Source organism: Pteropus vampyrus, unplaced genomic scaffold (genome assembly GCF_000151845.1).
Source record: "Pteropus vampyrus isolate Shadow unplaced genomic scaffold, Pvam_2.0 Scaffold44, whole genome shotgun sequence".
Lineage (NCBI taxonomy): Eukaryota > Metazoa > Chordata > Mammalia > Chiroptera > Pteropodidae > Pteropus > Pteropus vampyrus.
In genome coordinates, this window is record NW_011888825.1 from 7,771,753 (window position 1) to 7,798,213 (window position 26,461).

The window sequence follows — 26,461 nt, forward strand, 5'->3', positions numbered from 1 at the left end:
TTTGTTTTACTTATAGCACTTTATGATATTTGTCACTATTCTATGACAGTGTTTAGAGCAGTGTTGGTATATAGTGGTGTACTGCTCAATAAATATTCATTTAGAATATATGACATTTCTGTTTTTGGTCTTAAAATTTTGTGAAGATATGACAGACATGAAAAATTGAATACGAATGGTATATACAAATCATACTTTTGGAAAACAATATTCTCATTTATTTAGACTTTTTGTGGCATACTCTAAAATGTCTCACTAGCTAAACTTAAAAAATTTTTTTTGTAAGCTCATACATTGGATATTTAGGACAATTATTTGAGAAACAGTCTCAAGCATTCATCTTTAGGGTATCTCTGTATTGAATAATCAAATGAATTCCTAGAAGTGGAATTGCTGTGGTAGAGGATATACATATTTTCAAGGCTCATGGTATACATTGCCATTCTTTAAAAAGCAGTTTGTACTCATTTTACATACTCATTGTATGTAATGGAGTACCTTTTTTTCAAGTCCTCCAACACTGGAGGCATTTTTAAATATTTTACCAGTTTGGGGAGTGATTTTTGTTTTACTTTCCTGTGATTATGAAGTTAACTTCATTAATTTTATTTCCTTTGTTAATTCCATGTTCCTGTTATGTCTTGTATTTCTGTTGTGATCATTTTTTTCTTACTAATAAATTATGTACACTGCATACAAATATATATATACATACACATATACATATATATTTGGTACATCAAAATTTTGCTATTTTTCTGGTTTGTGTTTTGCTATTTAAAGGTGTCTTTGCTGTACAGAAAAATAAATGTGTTTTATTTTTATAAGCAAAAATATATTTGCTTAAAAGTAACGTTATTTACCTCTGAGATTAAAGAAAAAGTGCTCCTAATTAAACCATCAAATGTCATTGATTGTAGGATGCATACTGACTTGACAGTTTTTAAGATAGAATCATAAGGAGGTATTAGAATCCATGAAATATAATAAATGTTAACTCGAACTGCAGCATAACCATTTTTAAATCCTGTTGTTGCTTTGTGTAGTTTTATTTGTTTTGGCTTAATAATTTTTAAGGATAGTTTAATTCAGATATAATTGATGTACCATACAATTTATCCATTTAAAGTGTACCATACAATGGTTTTTAGTATATTCAGATATGTACAAATGTTACCACAGTCAATTTTAGAACATTTTTGCCACTTCAGAAAAGAACGGAAATGCAAAGGAATATCGTTCAACCTTAAAAAGGAAGATAATTTTGATATATGGAAAAAACTTGAAGACATTATGCTAAATGAAATAATCTAGTCACAAAAGGACAGATACTTTATGATTCTACTTTTATGAGGAATCGTTGAATTCATAGAAACAGAGTAGAGTAGTGATTACCAGGGACTAGGGGGAAAGGGGAATGGGGAGTAAGTGTTTAATGGGTATAGAATTTCAGTTGGGGAAGATGAAAAGTTCTGGAAATGGATGGTGGTGATAGTTGTACAACAGTGTGAATGTATATAATGATACAGAAGTGTACACTTAAAAATGGCTAAAATGGTAAAATTTATGTTATGTATATTTTACCACAATAAACAAACAAAAGAAACCCTGTACACCATAGTTATCACTTGTTGTTCCTCTATTCTCAGCCCACTTTCCTTAAGGAGCACTAATCTACTTTCTGCCACTATAGATTTGCTAATTTTGGACTTTCATATGAAAGGAAACATAGAAAATGTGGACTTTTATGATTGGCTTCTTTTACTTGGCATGCTTTCAGGGTTCATTCATATTGTAGCGTGTATTATTAGTACTTCATTCTTTTTTTATGGCAGAATAATATTGTTTGGGTATACCTGAATTTATCTGTTCATCAGTTGATGGAAATGACATTTGGGTTGTTTCCAAGGTTTGATAGTTATTTTGGGACCTAACTTGAGATATCACAATTCTAAGAAATGAAAACCTACTCCACTTACTTTAAGTAAAGGAGGACTTACTGTAAGACTATGCAGGCAGTTTAACAGATATATATCCAAGGATAAAGAAAGAAGAACAACAGTTTCTTGTGGAGACTGACCCTGGAGCAAAGAGTCAGGAGCCAGGGCAGCTGCTGCTGTGTCTCAGAGGCCTGCATGAAAATTCTCTTGGCTCCGCTTCTCTTTGCATGTCTACTGTAGTCTGTATCTAGATTGACATTCCCTGCTCCCTCTGTAACCTCTGGCACATGCTTTGGCTCATCTTGACTTCTGTGGCCACTTTGCGACTCAGTTCCCTGTAGCTGATGTCCTCAATTCCTACTTCCTGAAGAGAGATGTGATTTGTACATCCTTGGTCTAGTAGGGTAGTTCACTTGATACAAACATGTTATCTAAGCCACATCTTAACTAGGGTTAGGTTTTCTAGGAGTGTGTGTGCATGGACCTGGGTGTGGCTGGCCTCTGTAGGACACTAATGCTAGTTAATCTAAAGATGACTTAATTCTCTGGGCCACTGGTCATCAAACTTTTTGGTCTCAAGACTCATTTACACTTTCAAAAATTTAGAACTCCAAAGAGCTTTTGTTTCTGTGGGTTATATATGTTGATATCTACTATATTAGATATTAAAATGGGGGTAATTTTTAAAAGATACTTATTTGAAAATAATATAAACCCACTTAATGTTAAGTAACATTTTTATGATAAGTAACTTCTAAAAAACAAAAATTTTGGTGAGAAGAGTGGCATTATTTTACATTTTTGCAAACCTCTTTAATATTTGGCTTAAAAGAAGATAGCTTGATTCTCATATCTACATCTGTATTCAGTCTTGCAATATGTTGTTTCGATTGAAGTTTATGAAGAAAAGCTAACCTCACACAGAAATGTATTTGGCAAGAGAAGGAGTATTTTAATATCTTTTTTAAATAATTGTGGATATTCTCTGATAACACATTTGAACCAGAGAAGTGGTAATTTTTTAAAGGTTAATAGCTGTGTAGAATCTGAAACCATGTCAATGAACCTTTCATATTCTATTAGAGTAAATATTTATTGGTGTGTCTTGTAATTTATTGTGGTAAAATATCTTGCACTTTAAATATTCATGCATAATTTTGTAACATTCTGTATTGGTCATTGGAATATATTGATTCATTGAGTTATGCAGATATTTCAAGTATTGGTACATTTTATTATATAATATCAAAAACTCATACTTAATAACACCATCAGTCTTGCCAGAAAAGTATTTAAATGTGGAAAGCTGTCAAGCTCATGGTGGCAGATACACGTTTTTCCAAAATCCTAATTTTCACAAATACTGGCCATTGTTTTCCTTGAAATGATAGTCTGATTTTGTTCTTCCTTGAAAGCTTTCCCTTAAGTGCCTTCTTAGACTATCATTTTGGGGCAGGATTATTTAACAAAGATAATATTTCCTTTGCACAAATGCTTACCTTATAAATACTCTTGAATCTTTTTAATAATTGACTTTTTCACAGCTCATAAATTTATAATCGTAGATTTTCTTTTTTTTACAATCATAGATTTTTGTTTTTGTAATATATTTGTTTCTCAGACTTTTATTAAAAGAAAGACATTTACTGAGTAGGTACTATATGCCAGGTCCAATGCTAGTACTTTATATACATGTTTTTACTTTAGGTAGCTACTGATATTATTTTCAATATATCAAAGAACCTTTTTTAAATGTAAAGGAAAATACCCATTAATGTTTTTCAAATGCCAGTAACTATTATATTAAGTAAATACATGAGAGAAAGCTTTTACTGGTAATTGTGGTTTTATTTTTGTAGCTATAGTTATAATTTATTAGAAGTACGCCTGGTGTTTTAGTTCTTATCAATTCTATTTTTTCCAATCCTGTGTAGGTGGTTTCCTAGAAACATGATTGTTTGTTGGACTTGATCTCACAGCCTGGTGAGGACTTCTTTACTGATAATGTCAAGTTCAGGTTATCCTCCCAACCAAGGAGCATTCAGCACAGAACAAAGTCGCTATCCTTCCCACTCTGTTCAGTACACCTTTCCCAGCACCCGGCACCAGCAGGTAAGGAACAAATACTATGCAAATTAATTGCATATATATTTTGTACTTTACTTTTCTTACTTAATACATTTGTTAGTCAAAAGTAATATATGTATATATATTTTTTTATTTTTTTAAATTAATTTTATTGGGGTAACATTGGTTAATACAATTATATAATTTTCAGGTGTATATTATATTTTGACATCTATAAATTCTGTTGTGTGATTACCACCCAAAGTCCAGTTTCCTTCAGCTACCATATATTTGATCTCCTGTACCCACTTCAACTTCCTATATTTGATCCCCTTTACCCTGTCTACCTCCCCGCTCCTCCCCTACCCTCTACTCTCTGGTAACCACTAGTCCACTATCGATGTCCCTAAGTCTCTGTTTGTCCTGTTCATTTGTTGCTTTTAGGTTTATATCCCACATGTAAGTGATATGTGATTTTCAGCTTTTTCAGTCTGGCTCATTTCACTTAGCATGATTATCTTGAGGTCCATCCATATTGTCACAAATGGCAGTATTTCATCTCTTCTTATGGCTGAGTAATATTCCATTGTATATATGTACCACAGCTTCTTTATCCAGTCATCTATTGTAGGACCCATCAGTTGCTTCCATGTCCTGGCTACTATGAATAATGCTGATATGAATATCGGTGTGCAAATATCTTTTCGGATACGGGTTTTCAAGTGTTTGGGGTAAATACCCAGCAGTGGGATTGCTGGATCATATGGTAGATCAATTCTTAGTTTTTTGAGGAAACTCCATACTGTTTTCTAAAGTGGCTGTACCAATTCGCAGTCTCATCAGCAGTGTATGAGGGTTCCTTTTTCTCTGCATCCTCTCCAACACTTGTTATTACTGGTCCTGTTGATTACGACTGTTCTAACTGGTGTGAGATGGTATCTCATTGTGGTTTTGATTGGCATTTCCCTAATAGCTAGCAATGTTGAGCATCTTTTCATATGTTTGTAGGCCATTTGTATGTCCTCTAGGGAGAAGTGTCAGTTCAGGTCCTCTGCCCATTTTTTGATTGGATCGTTTGTTTTTTTTTGTTGTTATTGAGTCGTATGAGTTCTTTGTATATTTTGGATGTTAGGCCCTTATCAGAGGCGTTGCTTGCAAATATATTTTCCCATTGAGATGGTTGTCTCTTTACCTTGATGGTTTCTTTTGCTGAGCATAAGCTTTTGAGTTTGATATAGTCCCATTCATTTATTTTTGCTTTTACTTCCCTTGCTTTTGAAGTCAGATTCATAAAATCTTCTTTAAGACCAAGGTCCTTGAGTTTAGTTCTTATGTTTTCTTATATGCATTTTATTGTTTCAGGTCTTATATTCAGGTCTTTAATCCATTTTGAGTTAATTTTGGCGCATACGTATATTTTTAAATCGCGAGAACCATTCTCAATGATGGGGCACTAAAGGTCAGGGATTAATTAATTATCTTTGTCTTCTTACTATGGCTTTATGACAGATTTAAGGGAGTGACCACATATGTCTCTGCTTTTGATTGTAGGATTTGTTGATAGAGAAATACTAGTTGCCTAGATTTTCTAGGTTAAGATCTATGTTTATACTCCAAGTTTAGGTTGAGTATTAAGCTGACCAGGTAACTTGGCCTCTTTTGAGTGATGGTCAGGATAGAGCCTCAACCTTCTTGAGAGATTTGATGGTAGGAAGATGAGTTTGTATGATTGACATACCTTGTGAAAAATAAAATGTGAGGTGAGATTACCATCTTAGAGTGGACCAGGTAAAGGGGTTTAAGAGATTTGAAGAAAAAGTGGATGGGAAGGGACGAAATGGTTATTCAGAGAAAAAGAAAGCAAATTTACCAGCAAAATATAGTTGAGTACTGCTTGGTATTACTGAGGACTCCTTTGAAGTATGGCCATGAACACAGAGTGAGAATGGATATACTTTCTTTGTTTTAGGGAAATATTCAGTCTTTCACCATTAAATGTAATATTAGTTGCATGTTTTTGTAGATGCCGTTTTTCAGTTGAAGTTGCTGTCTGTTGTTAAATTGAGAATTTTTATCATGATTAGGTGTTGAATCTTGGCTTCATATCCTCCCTCCCCCAGTGCTATTTATCTGATTACTAATTTTCTAGATTATTGTAGCTTCTTTTTTTAAAAAACAACTTTGAGGCTTAGTTTATATATAAAAAAATTTATATATGTATACATTTTGACAGAGTCATACACCATAAAATTACTACCAAACCAAAGATACAGAACATTTCTATCACTCCAGAAAGTTCCATTTCCTTCTTTCCAGGTCAGTCTTCCTCCCCTATCTCCCACAAACCTTAGCTCCCAGGAAACCTCAGAACTGCTTTCTGTCATAATAGATTATATATACACCCATACATCTATACACACACACACAAACACACATAATCTACATACACATATATATTCAATTAATAATAGTTTTTTATTTTTCAGTTATAGTTGGCATACAATAATACTGTATTAGTTTCAGGTGTATAACATAGTGATTAGACATCTGTATAACTCACAATAAATCTAGTGCCCCTCTGACACTGTACATAGTTATTATAATATTATTAGCCATATTCCTTATGCTGTACTTTCTATCTCCATGACTGATTTGTAACTACCAATTTGTACTTCTTAATCCCTTCCCCCCTTTTCACCTACTCCTCCCAACCCTCCATCCTATCTGTAACCCTCAAAATGCTCTCTGTATCTATGAATTTGTTCTGTTTATTCTCTTCTTTGGATTCCACATATACATGCAATCATATGGCATTTGTCTTCCTTTTTCTGACTTACTCAACTCAGCATACCACCCTCTAGGGCCATCATTAAAATATCTTATTTCATCCTCTTACTTTTAGTCTCTGTGCGTCTTTTAGCCTGAAATGAGTTTCTTATGGGCAGCATATGTAAGGGTCTTGTTTTCTTATCCATTCAGCCACCCTATCTTTTGATTGGAGCATTTAATTCTTTTTCATTTGAAGTACTTGTTGATAGATATGTAGTTATTATGATTCTTTATTTAGACTTTAGCTACATATTTTTTTCTTCTTAAAGAAGTCCCTCCAACATTTCCTGTAGTATTGGCTTGGTGGTAATGAATTCCTTTAGCTTTTTCTTGTCTCGGAAGCTCTTTGTCTTTCGCTTCTAAATGGTAACTTTGCTGGATATAGTCATCTTGGTTGTAGTTCTTGGGTTTTCATCACTTTGAATATTTAGTGCCAAGCCCTTCTGGCCTCTAAAGTTTCTGTTGAGAAATCAGCTGCTAGTCTTATGGGAGCTCCCTTATATGTAACTAACTGCTTCTCTCTCGCTGCTTTTAAGACTTTCTGTCTTTAACCTTTGTAATTTTAATTATTATGTGTCTTGGTGTGGGCTTCTTTAGGTTCATCTTGTTTGGGACTTTCTGAGGTTCCTGGGTTTGTATGGCTATTTCCTTCGCCAGGTTAGGGAAGTTTCCCATCATTATTTCTTCAAATATGTTTTCAATTTCTTGCTCTCTCTCTTCTTTTGGTACCCCTATGATGCGAATGTTGTTATGCCTGACGTTGTTCCAGAGGCTGCTTCAGCTCTTTTCATTTTTTTGGATTATTTTTCTTGTTGCTGCTCTGATTGGGTGTCCCCTGCTACCTGATTATCTAAATTGCTGAATTGATTCTCCATTTCATCCACTCTGTTGATTCCCTCGAAAGTACTCTTCATCTCAGATACTGTATTCATATTTCTGACTGGCTCCCTATTATGTTTCCATCTCCATTTTTATGTTTTCTATCTCTTAAAAGTTCTCACTGAGTTCATCTATTCTTCTCCTAAGTTTCTTGAGCATCTGTAACCAGTGTTTTGAACTCTGCGTCTAGTGTATTGTTTGTCTTCATTTTGTTTAGTTCTTTTTCTGGAGCTTTGTTCTGTTCTTTCATGTAGGACATGCTTCTATGTATCCCCGTTTTGGCTGCCTCCGTGTGTCTGTTTCTATATATTAGGTTGGGGTCCTAAGTCTCTGGTCTTAGTATGAGTGGCTTTATGTAGTAGGTGTGCTATGGGGCCTCTTGGCACAGACCTAGGAGGGGTCCAGCTGCAGGCCATATTCAGCCACAGCCTGTGCAACTCCAGGGCCACCTGGTAAGAGTTACCACGCAATCCACCTATTGCTGCCACCCGTGCTGGACTTACAGGTGCCTTGAGGGGCCAAGTCAGAAACTGTAGCCGGCTGCCACTGGTGCGAGACTTGGGGCTGCTCAGCAAGAGGTACAGGGCACATTGAGACCAGACACTGCTTCACTGAGTTTTGTGAGCCTTTGAGAGACTTTATGAAAGTTCACAGCAGGAGCCAAGACAGCTCGTTTGTATGGATAAATCTTTGGAAGCTGCTTGGGTGGGTCCACAAGATGGGAGAGGTGGAATCTCAAGGAATTTCCTGGTAGAGCGACCTGTGTTATCCAGGTTGATGGCATTTGCCTCTTTACACTGGGAGAGAAGAGGGCTCATCAGAGGAACAATGGCTTCTGCCTCCCCCTCTGTCTGAGAGCAAGCAGCCCCTTCAGTCCTCGCCCTGAAGCCCAACAGCTCAGACCCTCCCAGCATGTCCCTGGTGCAACCTTGAGCACCTGCCCCAGCATTGGAGTTCAGAGTGAGCTCACAGCCCACAGCCCACTCAGTCTCATTCAGCCGCAGCAGTTGTTGGTTTTCACAGCCAGGTGTTTTGGGGACTTCTTGGCACTAGAACCCTGGGCTGGGGAGCCCAGTGTGTGGCCAGGACTTTTCACTCCTCAGGTGGGAGCTATCTGCATCGAGGATGCCCCCCCTCCCCCCATTCTTGATCACCACACGTGGTTGTGGGACCGGGCCGTTTTGTGTCTCCATCCCTCCTACCTTTTTGAGATGACCTGTTAGTTGACGGGACCTAGTTGTAGGGCTTCTGTTCAGCCAGAGTGCTGGCGACTCAGCGTAATGGTTGCTCTGTAGTTTTGTTATAATTTTGGTGTGGTTGCTAGAGGAGGAGTGCCCAGCCTCTACTTTCTACACCACCTTGAAGCTCCTGTTTTGAGTTTTGTATGAATTGTTTTATCTATGGCTTCTTTTGCTTCCCATAATATTTTTGAGATTTATTTATATCTTGTCACAGATAAAAATAAACATCTCAGTAGTGTTTTTTTTTTTTTTATGGCGAGTATGGAAATACTACAGTTTGTTTATCTAGTCACCTATTCCAGCTTTTGGTTATTGCAAGTAAAATTATTTAGAAAAGATATATGTGTATGTTTTATTTAGATTATATAAAGGAATATTGTCTTTTTTTAATAGTGTCATTTGGAGTTTTAAATTTTTTATCAAGTCTAATTAATTTCTTTTATCTTTCCTGTTTTTTTGTGTCATATTTAAGAAGTTTTTGCCAAAATCAGGGTCACTAAGATTTTCTTCTATGCGTTCTCTAAGTTTTATAATTTTGGGTTTAAGTTTGACCTTCTTTAAATTAAAATTCTGTTTACGGTGTGAGGTAAGGATTGTTTTGCCTATGGGTATTCAATTGTTCTAGAAACCATTTGTTGAAAAGATTATTCTTTTCCCATTGAATTACTTGAGTACTTCAATTGAAAATCAATTAACCATATATATGCAAGTCTATTTTTGTTCTCTCTATACTATTCCACTGATATATTTTGTCTGTCTTTACCTCACATCTATCTCATTTTCTATATAACAAACATTTAATCTTTCAATAAAGCACTTCACCTTGTCTTGATTATTATAGCTTTACAATAAGTTGAAAGTAGTATGATTCCTTCCTGAATTGTTTTGAATATTCTAGATTCTATACATTTTAGAATCAGCTTGTCAATTTCTACAAAAATGCTTGTTGGGATTTTGATTGGGATTGTATTAAATCTAGAGATTAATTTAGGAGACAATTAAAATCTTAACAATTCTTCTGGTCCATGAACTTGGTATATCTTTCCATTTATTTAGGTCTTCATTAATTTTTCTTAGTAATGTTTTATAGTTTTAAGTGTATATACAGGTCAGAAATATCTTTTGTCACATTTATTTCTAATTATTTCGTATTTTTGATGCTATTGTAAATGATGTTGCTTTTTGAATTTCAGTTGTTCATTGATACTATGTATATTGATTTTAAATTCTGCCACCTTACTTGTTACTTCTAGTTGCTCTTTTTAAATAGATTCCACAGGATTTTGTACCTGGATAATCCTCTAATCAAATAAAGGGTTTTGCTTTCCAAATTGGTTACTTTTTCTCTTTACTATTTCACTGGCTAGAGTCTCTAGTATGATGTCGAATAGAAGAGGTGAGAATGGGCATTCTTGCCTTGTTTCTGATTTTAAGAGGAGAACATTGTCTTCTTCCATTAAGATAGTCGTTAGCTTGGGAAATATTCCCTCCTCCTGTATTTTCTTGTAGAGTTTGTTTAGGATTGATATTTTTTCTTCCTTAGATATTTGGTAGAATTCGCCAGTGAAGCCATCTGAGCCTAGAATTTTCTTTGTAGGAGGTAATTAAATTATGAACTCTATTTCTTTAATAGTTGGAATTCAGATTATTTTCTCTTGAGTCAGTTTAGATAGATTTTGTTGTTCAAAGTGTTAAATTTATTGACATAAGTTGTCATACTATTCCCTTATTGTTTCGATGTCTTTGAGATCTGTTTTGATGTCATTATGTTAGTGCCCCTCTCCCTTTTCTTTACTCAGCTAGCTAGAAGTTTATCAATTTAATAGATTGTTTTCTTTGAAGAGCTAGCTTTGGTTTTATCCATTTCCACTATTTTTTTTCCTGTATACTGATTTTCCGTCTGTATTATTTTCTTCTTTCAGTAATTGCCCATATATATCCCATTTCTGACATCTTTTATGCCTTTGTATATAGTTTTCCTTTTGGTATCTTTTTTTGCGGGGAGGGCATGAAGAACATTATTTCACTTACAGTTCAGGTCTTTGGTAATGAACTCTCTCAGCTTTTAGTTACCTGAAAAAAATTATTTCAGCCTTATTTGAAGACTATTTTCACTGGTTACAGAATCCTAGGTTGACTATTACTTTCTTCAGCACTTTAAAAGATGCCATTCCTTGTATGCTGGGCTTGTTCGGTTTCTGACTAGAAGTCTTTGATTATTCTTACCTTTATTTATACATGAGTATCGTTTCTCTCCCATCTGATTACTCTTAAGATTTTTCTCTTTTATCAGTGATTTTCAGCAATTTGATTACCTTTTTTGTGCTTTTTAAATGTATATGTTATTGTTTTGGACATTCACTGAACTTCCTGCTTCTGTGGATTTATAATTTTCAGAAAATTTGGGCAATTTTGGGCCATTATTCCTTCAGATATATTTTTCTGTCTTCTTTTCCCCTAGTTTCCTTCTGAGATACCAATTACTCATATTTCATATTACCCCACAGGTCATTAGACCTCTATTCATCAGTTGTTTTTTGTTGTTTTTTTTTTACCCATTTGCTTCATTTTGCTATGGTTTCATGTTCAGTGACCTTTTTTCTGCTCTCTCCAATTTATTTTTAATTTCCTCCAGTGAAATTTTTATTGCAAACATTGGATTTTTCATTTTTAATTGGAATGTGAACACTAAATTTTACACTTTTTAGTGCTAGCTTTTGTTGTGTTTCTTTAAAGAAAGTTGGATTTTTTTTTCTGGTGGGCAATTAAGTTACTTTTGAGATTTATTTTTAAAGTCTCTTAGGGAAGTCTAGAATAGTCTCTATTCTAGCTCTTATTTATCCTCCACTTCTTAGCTTATCTCTTAGAGTATCTTCTAAATGTCTGGTGTATTGGGTGAGGTTTCTTCCCTCTGGCTTGAGGAAATTTGAATCCCGACCCTGTATGAGCTCTGGTAATTGTTCGTTTTATAGTTCCTCCTGATTGTTCTTTCATCAGGAGTTGTTCTTTGCCCAGCCTTTAATGGTCGGGCTATGCTTTTCCAAGCATTTACAGATTGGAGTTCAGCCAAAGACTTAAATTTGGATTTTAGGAAGTCTTTCTCTCTGTAACTCCCTCTTCTCTGGAAGTCTCCAGAAATTCTCTTCATCTGACTTTCCCAAACTGGTATGGTTGCTTTTTCAGTGAAGAAGATTGTGGGGCACTGTTTGGATTCTGTTCCCAGGGATGTGGTTTGGAAATTGCATCCAGTCAGAAAACCTGGCGTATAGTAGGACTCACCCCATTTTTCTCTCAGAAATCAATTTCTGTGTAATCTATTATCCAATGTATGAAAATAGTTCATATATTTTGTCCCATATTTAAGCTGTACTATGGGAATATAATTCTCTACGGTGTTACCTGCTTGTGCTGGAAGCTGAAATGCATTGTTGTTTCTTTTATTTCACTTCTTACTTTTAATGTATCTTGCTGGGTACATCCTTTATCTATTTATTTGTAAATAAATTATTTATTTTCAAGTTTTCGTGCCCCTCTTTTAAGAATGTTTCTTGGTTTTCTTCATTGTCTTATTTTTCTTGGTTATGTTTTCAACTTTGTATGTTATTCTTTTTAGACTGTATCAATTATGTTTTACTGTTATCTGCCTATAGTGAAGGACTGTGGACCTCTTATCTACTCCATATTATCAGTCTGGGCAGCTCAATTTTATATGTTTATGGTTTTAAAACATTTTTGTTGAAAGGTTGTTTATATAACATAAAATTTGTCTTAAAGTGTATAATATAGTGGGTTTAAGTATATTCACTATGTTGGACAACTTTCAGTTAGCTTCTTACACATTTCATATGAATGAAATCATAATATGTAGCCTTTACATCTGCTTTTTAACTTAGCATTATGTTTTCTAGATTCATCTATGTTGTAGCATGTATTAGTAGTTCATTTCTTTTTATGTCTGAGTAATTTTCTATTGTGTAGATACAGATTTTCTCTGCTCTCCAATAGTAGATTGTTCCTGTGAAATCTTTCATAAACTGAAATGGTGTAAAGTGAAGAAGAAATTACTATTAATTTATGTGGAAACATTTTTGAGCATTCCCTGACCCCCAAAATAATACTAGGTCATATCAAATAACACATATAACCTAAAATGACACTAATATATAGTAAAAACAGGATATGATATAAATACACAGTCTTTGTAAAGTAGAGATAATGTAAGTACAGTTTAGTTTCACCTATTAAAAGACTGATTTCTCCTTAACTATAAGATAACAGAATGCCATGCTTTCTACAGCTATCAGACACTCAAGCAGTAGACTTTCCATTTTATCTATTCCTGGATACTGACTAAAAGAGACCACTTTGTTACTAGCAGAACCAAGAGTAACTTTGGCAGCTTTCAAGATTCTTTTCCCTGCATGTAAATAGTACCAATGGTGATTGCAGGCAAATTCAACTCATGCAGTATCTTTATTTCATTCACCACATTCTGAATGCTTAATTACGTCGTTTTACACCAAGCACAACACCTTTATGAGCTCTCTTAGACTTTTCTGATACCTTAGGACACAACTTGCAAACAGACGCACAAAATAAATCAAGATAAAGCACAGATGCTCACAGACGCAGTTCAGAGCTATAGGGCTTGATGCCAAGATGTTGAGGGTAGTTCCTGGAGAGGAGCTCGGTGCCGCTACTCTTGCTGCTCGAGATGTGCTGCCTCTCCAGTGGCTCTTTGCAAAACAAACCTGAATGCTATTTTCACTTTTTGCCTTTTTTTTGTATAAGTGGAAATTCTCTTCGATTTCTTTGGTTAGTGAAAACAGGTGCTAATGTAGGTCTTTTTGTAAAAGTGGAATGGTATAACTAGAACTTTTGAAAAGTGAGAGATACTTGTACACTACATTTTGTTCGTTCATTCATGAGTTGATAGACATTTGATTCTTTCTCCTTTTTGCCTATTGTGAATAATGCTGCTTTGAAAATTAGTGTGCAAATTTTTATTTGTAGACTTTTGCTTTTAATTGTATACATACCGAAGAGTGGAATTTGTGGGTTATTTGGTAATTCTGTGTTTTACTATTTGTTTATGATTGTTAGCATTAATAAATTTCTTTTGGAGAGAAAGTTTTGCATTTTCAACAAAAAGTCAGCAGAAGAATATTAGGAAAACATAAAACACCCACCTAAAATGATGGAAGAACTATTGGTTTTTCCAGGTTGATTCTCTGGACTACTGTTTCATTTGTAAATATACATGGACTTAACTATATGGTTTCTGTGATCCTTCCAGCTTACCAATTTTGAATTTAAGATTGGAATGCTTTTTAGGATTTCGTATTGAACACATGAATTTGAGATCTTACTACGTGAATAATGAAATTAGGAGTTATTGTAATATGTTATTGTAATATGTTATTGTTTAATCAAAATTAAACACTAAATTTTATTTGAATTCTCTTGAATAATATTTAGTTAAAATGTTTTAGGTTTATAGGGAAGAATTTAGATCAATAAAGGATTGAAATTACCATTGCTATTTCTTTCCAAATTAGTGGCCTATAACAGCCTTCGTGTATTTATACTTGGTTTGATTTTATGTTTTTCACTTTTTAGTTAATAATTAATTTATGGTTATTTTAATACTAGGAATTTGCAGTCCCTGATTATCGTTCTTCTCATCTTGAAGTCAGTCAGGCTTCACAGCTCTTGCAGCAACAGCAGCAACAACAGCTTCGCAGACGACCTTCCTTGCTTTCAGAATTTCATCCAGGTTCTGACAGGTAATGGGATTTCTTTAATTTTTTCTACTTAGGTCTGAACTTGTGAAGTGTATATACTTAGAAGTGTGTCATTTTTTGTTGTTTAAATTTAATTTGGTCTAATATCTACCTGGCACTATACAGTTATTACAATATTACTAACTATATTCCTCTATGCATTATTTTATATCCCCTTGATATATGTGAATTCCCACACCTGTGGTTGGTATCCCTAACTCCCAAGGGATCCAATTCAAGGAGTCAAATCAATCTCTGAGATTGGGCCCAGGCATTCATTTATATCTAACATTTCCTAGATCATTCTCATTTGCCTCCAGGATTTCAAATCACTGATTTAGACTTGTTAAACCTTAGTTTTCTCACCTATAAAAAATGAGGATAATGGCATTCCTCAAAGGATATAAAATATTGATAAGATAATATTAGCCCATGTAGGTAGGTACTCATTTTCCCTAGTGTCCTTACCATCTATGCTATCTTTGATTCCATTCTCACTTGATATATAAAGTATTTTGAAATAAACTACCTTTATTAAATTGCTTTTCTGGTTTTAGCAATTATATAAAGAACCTGATTTCCTATTTTAAAAATATAGTTACTGTTTAGATTTTAAGATGATAAAAGGTTTGAAATTATTGGGTCCTGTTTAAAATTATTTTAAAATACATTTCTTAATGAAAGTTGTAGAGAGAATTTAGATGACTCTCCCCCAATATTTAGCAAATATACAAAAATAATTTTTTAAAAGGGCTAAAAATACTCCCTTTATAAAGAAGGCATGGCATATAGTCACTGCCATCAACTTGGAAAAGTGGAATTCAAGGAAGGAATTAGAAGAATCTTGCATTACATGGCTTCCTTGTTCTTACTTCTTCTCTCAAAGAAGCTGTGTTGAAGAAAGTCAGTAAAATCCTAGAATTTCTCATGATTTCTCTCTGATTTGAGAACATGTAAGTGGAGGTAGTGGGGATGATAGTGAATGGTTTGCTTGGAAATTCCAATTATGTCATCCTGTAGGAAGGGCCATCACAGTGTTTCGTTTTCCAAAGTGATGAGCCAAAACTCTCAGGCCTGGTTTACATGTCTCGCTGGTAGAGTGGACCAGGATTCTTAGCAAAGGGTGTGACAGCGTCAACCAAGTTTTCTCCTACTCTGCCCCATTTCTCTGTTTTCTCAGGCTGTAGAAAAGAATATAGAAAGCCATATCCAGTCCTCCATCTATGGACAGACACATGCCAGGCAAAGTGGGGATGAGCAGGGAAAACCCACACACCCTATTCCACACCAAAGAGAAAGTCTAGGTGTGATTGTCCATGATGTACGGGATGCTATGAACAGGGCAAACATATTCCTGGAAAAGATAATTAAAGAAAGTAGTACAGCATGCCAAAAATAAAGACCTCTATGTGTAAGAAGACAAAAACAAGGAACATGCCCCATCAATGCTATGCACTATGGAAAACCTTAAAATTAATAAAGATGTATTCAAAAAACAAAATAAGACAGCCAAATTAGATAAAATGAATGATTGGACATTCCAAGCTAATCATTATAAATTCATTATATAAAATGAGAAGAAACAAGGAATAAAATAGGTGTGACTAAAAGACCTTTGAAGAAAGTCTTGAGATAATTGTAATGCAGAAGAAAAAGACAAAGATTAAAGCAATTAGAAAGAAGTTGACAAATATGGAGGACAAATTAAAATCATCCAGCATATCATAAGATCATGTGTTTCTGAAGTGGAGAACCTAGTAAAGGAAAGAATATATTCATAATTTTAAAAAATACCTCTTTTTTCTTTGTAAAGTGAAAGAACTTTATAGACTGTTAGGACATACCTGTCTCCAGGAAAAATTACACAGAATGATCAGTATCAAAACAGATCCTGTTTAAGTTATTAAAGTTTAAAGATAAGTAAAATAACCAGGAATTCAGGAAGCAAAATAAATCATTGATGGTGAGAAAAGAACCTGGCCTCAAACTTCTGTAGTGACAGAATATAGTAGAATAATAGCTACGAAGATCTCAGAGAAATAAATTGAGGTCCAGGAATATTACACCAGACATGTTAAAGAATAAAAGCAACAGGCAGATATTTTTAAACATGAAAGCACTGAACATTTAAAACTTCTTAAAGAATTTCTAGATGATGAAATCCAGCCAAAGAATGGAAGCCATGGTAAAAGGACTATAGTAAGCCATAAACTAATTTAAGTAGAAAGTCCATAAGAGACACCTGGATGAATTATGGTTCCATAACAGAATGTCAGTAGTAAATCTTGACAAAATAAAAATAATATAACTGCTCACCTAGAGATATAGTAAGATTGGAAAAATGTTTAAAGGTATGTATTGGAAAAGTGTGGCTGGAGTGATTTGATACTTCTGAAATGGAAATGTTAAATTGAATAAAATTCCACCTTCTTAATGCTTTTAATAATTTTTTCCTTAACTTTTAGTAAGAGGTTTTTGGCAACTAATTTCAGGTAATAAAGGACTGTTTATCTGGAGTGCAGCAATTCCTTCCATTTTAAGCTTTATTTCATTTTTTTCTTTTATATCTGTATAAAAATAAACCACATAGTCTTTTATTTAAAGAGTATTGTACACAATTCTTTTGTTGTTTTATTTTTGCCTGTACATCTGTCCATCCATATTTAAAAATAAAGTGATGTCTGGGAATGGTATTTACGTTTCTTTGTATTTATTTGTGGTGAGATTTGGGATGATTTGCTGCTTAATTCTGTTCTGTATTCCTGGAATTTTTTTTCCTTAGAAAATGTATGTCATTTTATAAGCACAATACTCGTAAAAAGTCAGCCATTTCTGTGAATATCCATCATGTTTTCTAGATTTCGTGGGAAACATTAGTCCACATAACTAGAGTATTTGGATATTTAGATTAAAAGATGCAGAACAATTGAAAATGTTTTTGATATAAAATATTTACTGAGGTAATCTTTCCCCAATGTAATTGGTTTTTTCCCTTGAGCAAAAGACGAAGAAACCAAATCATATTTGTAAATTTTAAAATTTAAATGCAATTAATTTTGTTTCAGAAAACAGTCTTAGCTGGGAATAAATAAAATCAATTGATATAGTTTTTGATCTTCATGGACCAACATGTGGAATAGCTAAGGACTTTAGGACATATTCTACCTAAATGAGAGTTATCTTTTCTTTTAAAATTGAAATAACATAGGTATAGTATAGTATAGTAAATAATCTATTTGATAATTTTAATTTGTTTTAAAGTTATTTAGAGATGAAAGTCAGTAAAATGGAGGAACTTTTAAGTTTAAAAGTCTACAGAGAGTTTCTATGAAAATCTGATGTTTTTGCTTTTAGTTTTATTTTGGAAGATATACCAAATTTTATTTATCCTTTTATCAGTTGATATTTGAGTTTTTTTTTTTTTACTTTTATGAATAATGCTGCTATAAACACTTATGCATAAATTTATGCATAAATTTTTGATGGTGTCCTTTCTCTTGGTAATATACCTAGGAGAATCGCTGGATCATATGGTAGTTCTCTCTGTGTTGACTAGTTGAGAAACTACCAGACTGTTTCCAAAGTGGCTACACCATTCTACCAGTGTTGGGTATTAGTTTTTAAAAGGCAGATATGTTAATTTAGAATGTAAATTTCACACTTAGCTCCACCAAGACTCCCAATGTATTTGTTTTCACAAAGATTTTTATAGTTCATTTAAATTTTTTGAAATTTTAAATGTTAAATTATATATTTAATGATTTATGTGTGAGTGATTTTGTTCTTAAAAGAATTGGCAAGCTGAAATGAAAATAATGGTGTTTTTGTTTTGGTTTTGATTTTTGATGGAAAGAGAGTTTTCTATACTCAGTGTTTTTCTTAATTGTCCTTGCCCTGGCTGCTTGAGGTTCTCCTCCAGCATTGAATATACTTCACCTTATCTGGCTTTGGTAAATCTCACAGGCAGAGTTGCTGGAGGTAAAATGTAATACTTGTAAGTTAGCTTTTCTAAGTCAGCTTTTTTAGGTTGTGTCCTGCACAGCATGCCATTTAAGGGGACAACTGAGGGCTGAAATCCAGCTCAGGCAGTTATCCAGGCCTTGTGTACCAGCAGGTTGCATATGCTTATGGAAATTTCATACAAAATCTTTGTGCAGACTAGTGATGGTCCTGGTTCTAAGTGCTGTGTTGAGGGGCTTGGTCTTTACTTAATGCCAGATGCTTGTTTTTATAGATTAGGCTGCTTAGTGGAGGATTAATTTAAGATATACCAGAAGCCAGAGAGAACACATAAGGGACCTGTAAGAGAAGGGGAAAATATGGGCATAAGATAGGGCGATGTAAATGTGATGGAGAGGAGACAGACTTGAGTAAATTAAGAGGTAAGGCTGCCAAGACCTGGCAGTTGACAAAGGTAAGGAGGAGACCTGGATTTCTAGCTTGGTTTGTAGCTTGTCGGGTTTGTTCCATCAGCTATGATAGGGATTAAGGATAGAGCAACAATGTAAAACACCTTGAGTTTGGTATGAATCAAGTTTGGGGTACCCATGAAACATCCAGGAGGAGATGTATCTAGCATGCTTGGGAGGGTCACGGTTTAAGATACAGATTGGTATATGTGATCCAAGAAGTGTGGAAATTGAAAAGAGCAATAGTTTAAAGATGGCCTGGAGTATTTCTAACATCTAAAGTCACTGAGAGATGGAAGCCTGTGAAGGAGCGAGGGAAAGGAAAATGATTAAAACGGTAGTCTTCAAACTTGTTACTTAATATATTCTCTAAAAGAATTTTTAAAAGCTGTATTCTGCATTGTATATTTTTAAGTTGACACCTAAAATTCTTAATAGTAAGTTTAAAAGATGAAAATAATTTGTCATATTGAAAATATTGACATTTTAAAACAAAAGCTGCAATATGCTTTTAAAACTACCCAGTGGACTCTACCAGGGAGATTTGATATCATCTATCTGCTTAATACTGTTTTTGAAAAAAAACTTGCCTTTAATAGAGCTTGTTTTTTATTCCTTTTATTTAGAACTAATTTATTCATTCTCTTTTTAGAAGATTTATTCTAACGTGATATGTTTTTATTATTCAAAGTCTTTTATTGATCAACCTATCGTACTTCTTTCTATTCAGTAACAAATAGATATGAAAGTATCTGTTTATAAGGTGCTCTGCTTAAGAAAAAAATTCTGGCCTGAAATATCATAATTATTACATTATAATTATTATTATAAGATTGATCAAAACAATCATTTAAGAAAATGAGAAACATTAAGTGGAAGTAAAATTTTATGGAAATGCATCCATGCATTAATGAGATTGATGGGGCTGTTTTAAAAATGTTACTTATTGCCAGAAGGAAGGCAACATGTATTCTATTTTTTTTTTGAATTTTTATAAAATTTATTTGAGCCAAAAAGAGGATACACCTGGAAGCAAGATTTCAACAGACTGAGATAAATGCTTCCTCTATTCTTATTTTTTTATGATGATGAAAGTACCAAGAAAGCTTGTCCACAAATAATTGAGGTATATGTCCCAAATCACATACTTTTCTGTGTGGGGTGGTCTTTGTCTGTTATTGAGTTGTAGGAGTTCTTTATATATTCTGGATATTAAAGCCTCATCAAATACCTGATTTAGAACCTTTTCTCCCATCTTGTGGATTGTGTTTTCACTCTCTTGATGGTGTCCTTTGATGTACAAAAGTTTTTAATCTTGGTGAAGTCTAATTTATCTATTTCATACTTATTTGTGAAAATAGCAGTTAACAACTTAAGTTTTTCAATTTTGTTGAAGGCAGAAATTTGAGAACTGTTATCTTGCACAAGGATTTGTTTTTTTGCTGCTCTGGAGGTGTTTATATTTTGAGGGTTATTACTCTAGTGTATGAGGGAGACTTAAACTTTTCTTTTGTAAAATGAGAGAAGGACAATTATGAAAAAGAAGTAGGGAAAGGAGAACCACTAGTTTCTTATCTGGTAGGCCAGTTTTTATGTAAGGTGTATATATATGGAATTTCAGGATCTCTGGAAGTTGATTGTTTAAAAATTATTTATGCTGGTATCCCCTGTGGAAAATCATTGTATGTGCCACGGAAGACTGTTAGAGTATGACAACCAGGGAAGATAGTGTCCTTCCTTATGTCAGTACCACACTCTTGATTGCTATAGCTTTGTAGTAAATTTTGAAATTGAAGAGTGTGAGTTCTCCAACTTTGTATTTCTTTTCTAAAATCGTTTTGGCTAGTTGGGGTCCCATGAGATTCCATATGAATTTTATGTGGGTTTTTCTGTTTATCAAAAAAAGTCACTGGGATTTTGATACAGATCACATTGAATCTATAGATAGCTTTGTGTAGTATTGTTGTCTTAACAGTGTTATATCTTTCAATATATGACATGAGATGTCTTACTCTTTATTTAACTTTTCCTTAATTTCTTTCAGCAGTGTTTGTGTTGTTTCAGTGTGTATGTCTTGAGCCTCATTGGTCAAATTTATTCCTATTTTATTCTTTGGATACTATTAAAAATAGAATTGTTTTCTTAATGTCAATTTTAGATTATTCATTGCTAGCATATGGAAATACAATTGATTTTTGTATGTTGATTTTGTATCCAGTAACTTTGCTCTATTCATTTATTAGCTTTAACATTTTTTTGTGTGGATTCTTTAGTGTTTTTTTCTACATATGAGATTGTGTCATCTGCAAATAAAAGTACTTTTTCCTTTCCAGTTTGGATGCCTTTTATTTATTTTTTTATTGTCTAATGCTCTAACAAGAACTCCCAACACCATATTAATAAATACAAGTGGCAAAAACAGGCATCCTTGTCTTATTCCTGGAGCTTCCTACTTCACTGTTCTTTGTGACATAATTGTGAATTTTAAAAAATGGGGATGTTATATAATGTTGCATTTCCACTCAAAGACTTTTTAAAGTCTTCATATTACCTCATAACTCAAGTCGTTTATCTTTCCATGTAGCAATTGCTAGATTTGTTTTTTTCCTGCTTTTTATTGGTTAAAAATGTTCTTCTAGTCTAGATTATACTGAATTCAATTATTATGGCATCGGTTTAAAAATATTATTTTTTGGATTTTTTTCAGCAACTTAAAACTTTCTGCAAATTGAAATCTTTTGTTACGTCTGTCACTTCTTTACCACCAGCACTCCCACCACCCTTGAAGAAACTTTTTCTATTAGAATTTGAAGTTTGATAGTACTTTATAGTGAGGTATATATTCTTCTGGGAAAGGGGTGGGGAGGAGTTGACTTTGAAAGTAAACATAATTTTAAAATTTATTTCAAAGTCCAATGAAGGATATTAGCAGGAAATCATACATCAGTTAAAAAATTTCAAGTGTTTATTTTCTTTGTATTAGGCCTCAAGAAAGAAGAACTGGATATGAACAGTTTCACCCAGGCCCATCTCCGGTGGATCATGATTCACTGGAATCCAAACGACCACGTCTGGAGCAGGTTTCTGATTCCCATTTCCAGCGCGTCAGTGCTGCAGTGTTACCTTTAGTGCACACACTGCCAGAAGGTTTGAGATCTGCAGATGCTAAGAAGGTAAATATTTGTTCTCTTACCCTATGGAGTTGTTGGTCTCTAATGTTTATTTAGCCATATTCAGGCACCATGTTTAAAAGAAAGTCCAGTTACACCAGTCTCTAAAGGTTAGTGCTGTGGGAAAGTAAAAATTTTGTTAAACAAAACTAAAAACCACAGACTTACTGTGCTAGACTTTGAAAATCAGTACTTTTGGCTTTTTGGTAAATGAAACAGTTTTGACTGTTCTAAAAAAATTGTTATTGAATAACTCTCAGGCATTTTGTACTGATTTGCTGGGCTGTAAAATGTGGGCTGAGGTACTCAAAGCTACCACAGTTTTACTGAATTTAAATTAAATGTTAATCTTGTGAAACTTACTTGCAATTTGTTAACTTGCTACATACGAGAAAACATGGTAAGGTTTAACTGTGCTTATAATTTTTATGAAGAAAAAACATTGTTTTCTAAGATAGTAAAAAATATGTTCTTTAGGAAACTTGCAAATAAAAAGGAAAAAACTTAGCTGTAATTCTATATCTTGGAGATAACTAATTTTAGTGTGTAGCTATGTTTCATGACATTTCAAACAATGTATATTATAGATTTATGAGAAGGTTCTGTTAAGATCAAACCGCTTTTTCTCTTGTGTTTATTATTTGCCTTTAGCGAAATGCATGTTTGTGCATTATGCCCTTAGTTTGTTTCTCAGTTTATCATTTTTAATTGTCCCTTTTGCTTATTGTTACATCTGCAGATTAGGAAGTTCCTGGTACTTAGTAGATATTAAATAAATATTTATTTTAGAGAGAATAAACTAATTCTTTGAAACTCATAATAAAGTGTTAACACCTTTACTATCATGTGTTAATATATCTTACCCTCCCCTTCTTTTTGTTATTAAATCTCTTTCCCATAAAGTTTATTTACCTTTATGAGTAATGGCCCTTTCCACCTTGATGTCAGTTAAAAAAAAATACCCACACATTTTCTTTGAGTTTTTATGTAGTGAAAAGTGATTTAAAAGATAGTGAATATGTCTACAATTTATTTTTAAATAGTTCAGCCAAATGAAAAAAGGTAGGTGTTTATGTATGTGTAGAGAGAGAACAAATATAGTAAAATGTTAACAACCAGTGATTCTGGATGAAGAATGAATATTCATGATACTCACCTTTCAACTTTTATGTAAATTTGAAAATTTTCAGATTAATAAGTGGGGAAAATCTTTTTGTGATAAGCTAGAAATGAGCTAAGCTTCTGGGAGTTTTGAGACTCACCTCACCATATGAAATATTGGTGTTGTAGTTTATGTGTTTAAAAGAAGTGTTTTGTAATATTTTTTAAAAAATAATATATTGAACAAGGGCTTCTTCTATGACTGAATAAGTTACCACAAATGTAATATATGGCTATGGAATTTTTTTGGCAGAAAGAGATTTTAAAAGCTCATTTGGAAGGATACAAAAATGGTTCAACATCCATAAATCAGTCAATGTGATACATCACAATAACAAAAAAGATAAAAACCATATGATCATCTCAATAGATGCAGAAAAAGCATTTGACAAAATTCAATATCCTTCTATGATAAAAACTCTCAACAGAGTGGGTATAGAAGGAACATATTGCAACATAATAAAGGCTGTGTATGACAGACCTATGGCTAATATGCTCAGTGGTGAAGAGCCGAAAGCTTTTCCTCTGAGATCAGAACAAGACAAGAATACCCACTATCACCACTTCTGTTCAGTGTAGTATTGGAAGTCCTAGCCACAGCAGTCAGACAAAAAGAAATAAAAGGCATCCAAATTGGAAAGGAAGAAATAAAACACTCATTTGCGGATGATAGATACTATGTATAAGAAACCCTAAAGATGCCACCAAAAAACTGTTAGAACCAGTAAATGACTTCAGTAAAGTTGCAGAATACAGAATCAATGTACAGAAATCTGTTGTGTCTCTGTACACCAACAATGATCAGGAGAAATTAAGAAAATCCATTTACAATTGCATCTAAAAGCATAACATATCTAAAAATAAGACCAAAGAGATAAAAGCTGTACTCTGAAAACATAGAAGAAAAATTGAAAAATATACAAATAAATGGAAGGATGTACCATGCACATGGATCGAAAGGATTACTATTGTTAAAATGTCCTTACTATCTATAGCAATATACAGATTTAGTGCAATCCCTGCTAAATTAAAAATAGCGTTCTCAGAATTAGAACAACTGTAGTCGTCTGAACTATGCTTATTCTAGGCGCTTCTTATAGCCTAAAGAAAACTAGTACCTTAATCTAAAATTCATCTCCTTTATAGTATTGCTTATATCGTCAACTTAGACTGGAAACTAATTGTGTGTGTATGTGTGTGTGTATGTGTATGTGTGTGTATGTTGATGAGTGATAGATTTTGGTGAAAGGACTTTTATTCTACTGTATTTCACTGCTGCTTTTAAGGTGGAATAGGATGACAAATTTGGCTAAAGAGATGTTACATGTGCTATAATGTGGGCAGGCTTAGTTGCCCTTTATGAGGGTAGGCCTAGGTGATAGTAGCAACAAAAGCTCCTTAGTCATTTTTCTGACTTCTTTTCCTTAGTATTGACCCTTGGAAAGCCTGAAAACTTTCTCGTAGGAACTCTTGGCCATATCATAGCCAGGTAAAAGAACACACAGCTTTTACCTGGCATTTATACTATTTTCTATCCTCCATGTTCAGACCTTTTGAAGAACCATTGCAAAGAAATGTTTGAGAAATTGATATCTTCCTGTCATGATTGTATTATTATTTCCCTAGAAATTCTCTATAATCTCAGTATTGTTATACTAAAGGCCAGTCAGCTACCTTGCCATCTTATTCTGTATAGCTTTTAAGATCTTCAGAATAGTGAATGATATGTCTAAATTATAAAAGTGGTAGAAACATCAGTGGGGTTTGTATGTGTGTGTGAAAGTTACTACTATAGGACTGCCATATAGAAAAATAGCACACATGGCTCTGCTGTGTTTTAAAATGGACTTTTTCAGTTAAGAGATTCTTGATACTAACGTTGGCTATTAGTGAGGAATAAATTGTTCTTGATTTTCTTCTCTAAAGGATCCAGCATTTGGAGGCAAACATGAAGCTCCATCTTCTCCAGTCTCTGGGCAGGCATGTGGAGATGATCAAAATGCTTCACCTTCAAAACTTTCAAAGGAAGAGTTAATACAGAGTATGGATCGTGTAGATCGAGAAATTGCAAAAGTAGAACAGCAGATCCTTAAACTGAAAAAGAAACAAGTAAGTGTTTGATTTTACTGCTTAATATATTCTAAGAAAGTATGTTTATCTCCCTAAAGAAGATAATATTGAATTTTCCATATTTTTCAACTTTATATAAAAGGAATCATGCCTTGTATATTCTGACTTTTTTTTTTTTTGGTATTAGTTTCCTTAGTTCATTAATTTTCTCTGTTATATTATCTGAATGTATGATAATTGATAGCAAAATTTGTCCATTCTATTTTTGATCTTATTGGATGGGTTGTTTTTAATTTGTTGCAGTTCGATTCAATGGTGCTATATTTTTTGATTCACACATAAACAGATTTTCTAGGGCATATGTCCAGGAATGACAGTGGTTTGCCAGAGCGTATACATATCTTTGGAAATGCTAGATGATACCAAATTTGCTAAAATGGCAGTACCATTTTACATTGCCACTGGCATCATACACAAGTTTCAGTTTGTACATAGCCTTGCCTTTATTTGATAATTTTTTTCATTTGATAATTTTTTAAATTGGATACGAATTAGTTCTCCCTGTGGTTTTAATTTGCATTTCCCTGATTAGGAATGAGAGCTTATTTTAATTTGTTTATAGGTTATATTCCTTACGTGGATTTTTTGGGGTGTCATTTTCTTATTTTTAGTATTTCCTAAAGTCTCTTGTTGTTTTATGTGTATAGTGAATATCTCCTATTTTGTGGCTTGTCATTTTGTTTTTTGGGGGGGGGGGGAGATTTTTAAAAATTGAGATAAAAAATTTACATACCATAATATTCACCTTTTTAAAGTGTACAGTTCAGTGGCTTTTAATGTATTTATAAAGTTGTGAAGTTATCACCATTATATAATTCTAGAACATTTCTATCACTTTGAAAAGAAACTACA

At 33.5% G+C, this 26,461-nt stretch overlaps 1 protein-coding gene across 23 annotated transcripts in view; it reads left to right on the forward strand.

The window, feature by feature from the left end:
• NCOR1 (nuclear receptor corepressor 1) overlaps positions 1-26,461 on the forward strand; it is a 174,125-nt gene that overhangs the window by 18,989 nt on the left and 128,675 nt on the right. For all 23 annotated transcript variants that reach the window (XM_023529976.1, XM_011359005.2, XM_011359008.2 and 20 more), the window contains exons 2-5: positions 3,875-4,052; positions 14,609-14,742; positions 22,132-22,321; positions 25,406-25,588. In XM_023529976.1, coding sequence (XP_023385744.1) covers positions 3,945-4,052; positions 14,609-14,742; positions 22,132-22,321; positions 25,406-25,588 — 615 coding nt within the window. In that variant the 5' untranslated portion in view covers positions 3,875-3,944. The remainder of the gene's footprint in view (positions 1-3,874; positions 4,053-14,608; positions 14,743-22,131; positions 22,322-25,405; positions 25,589-26,461) is intronic.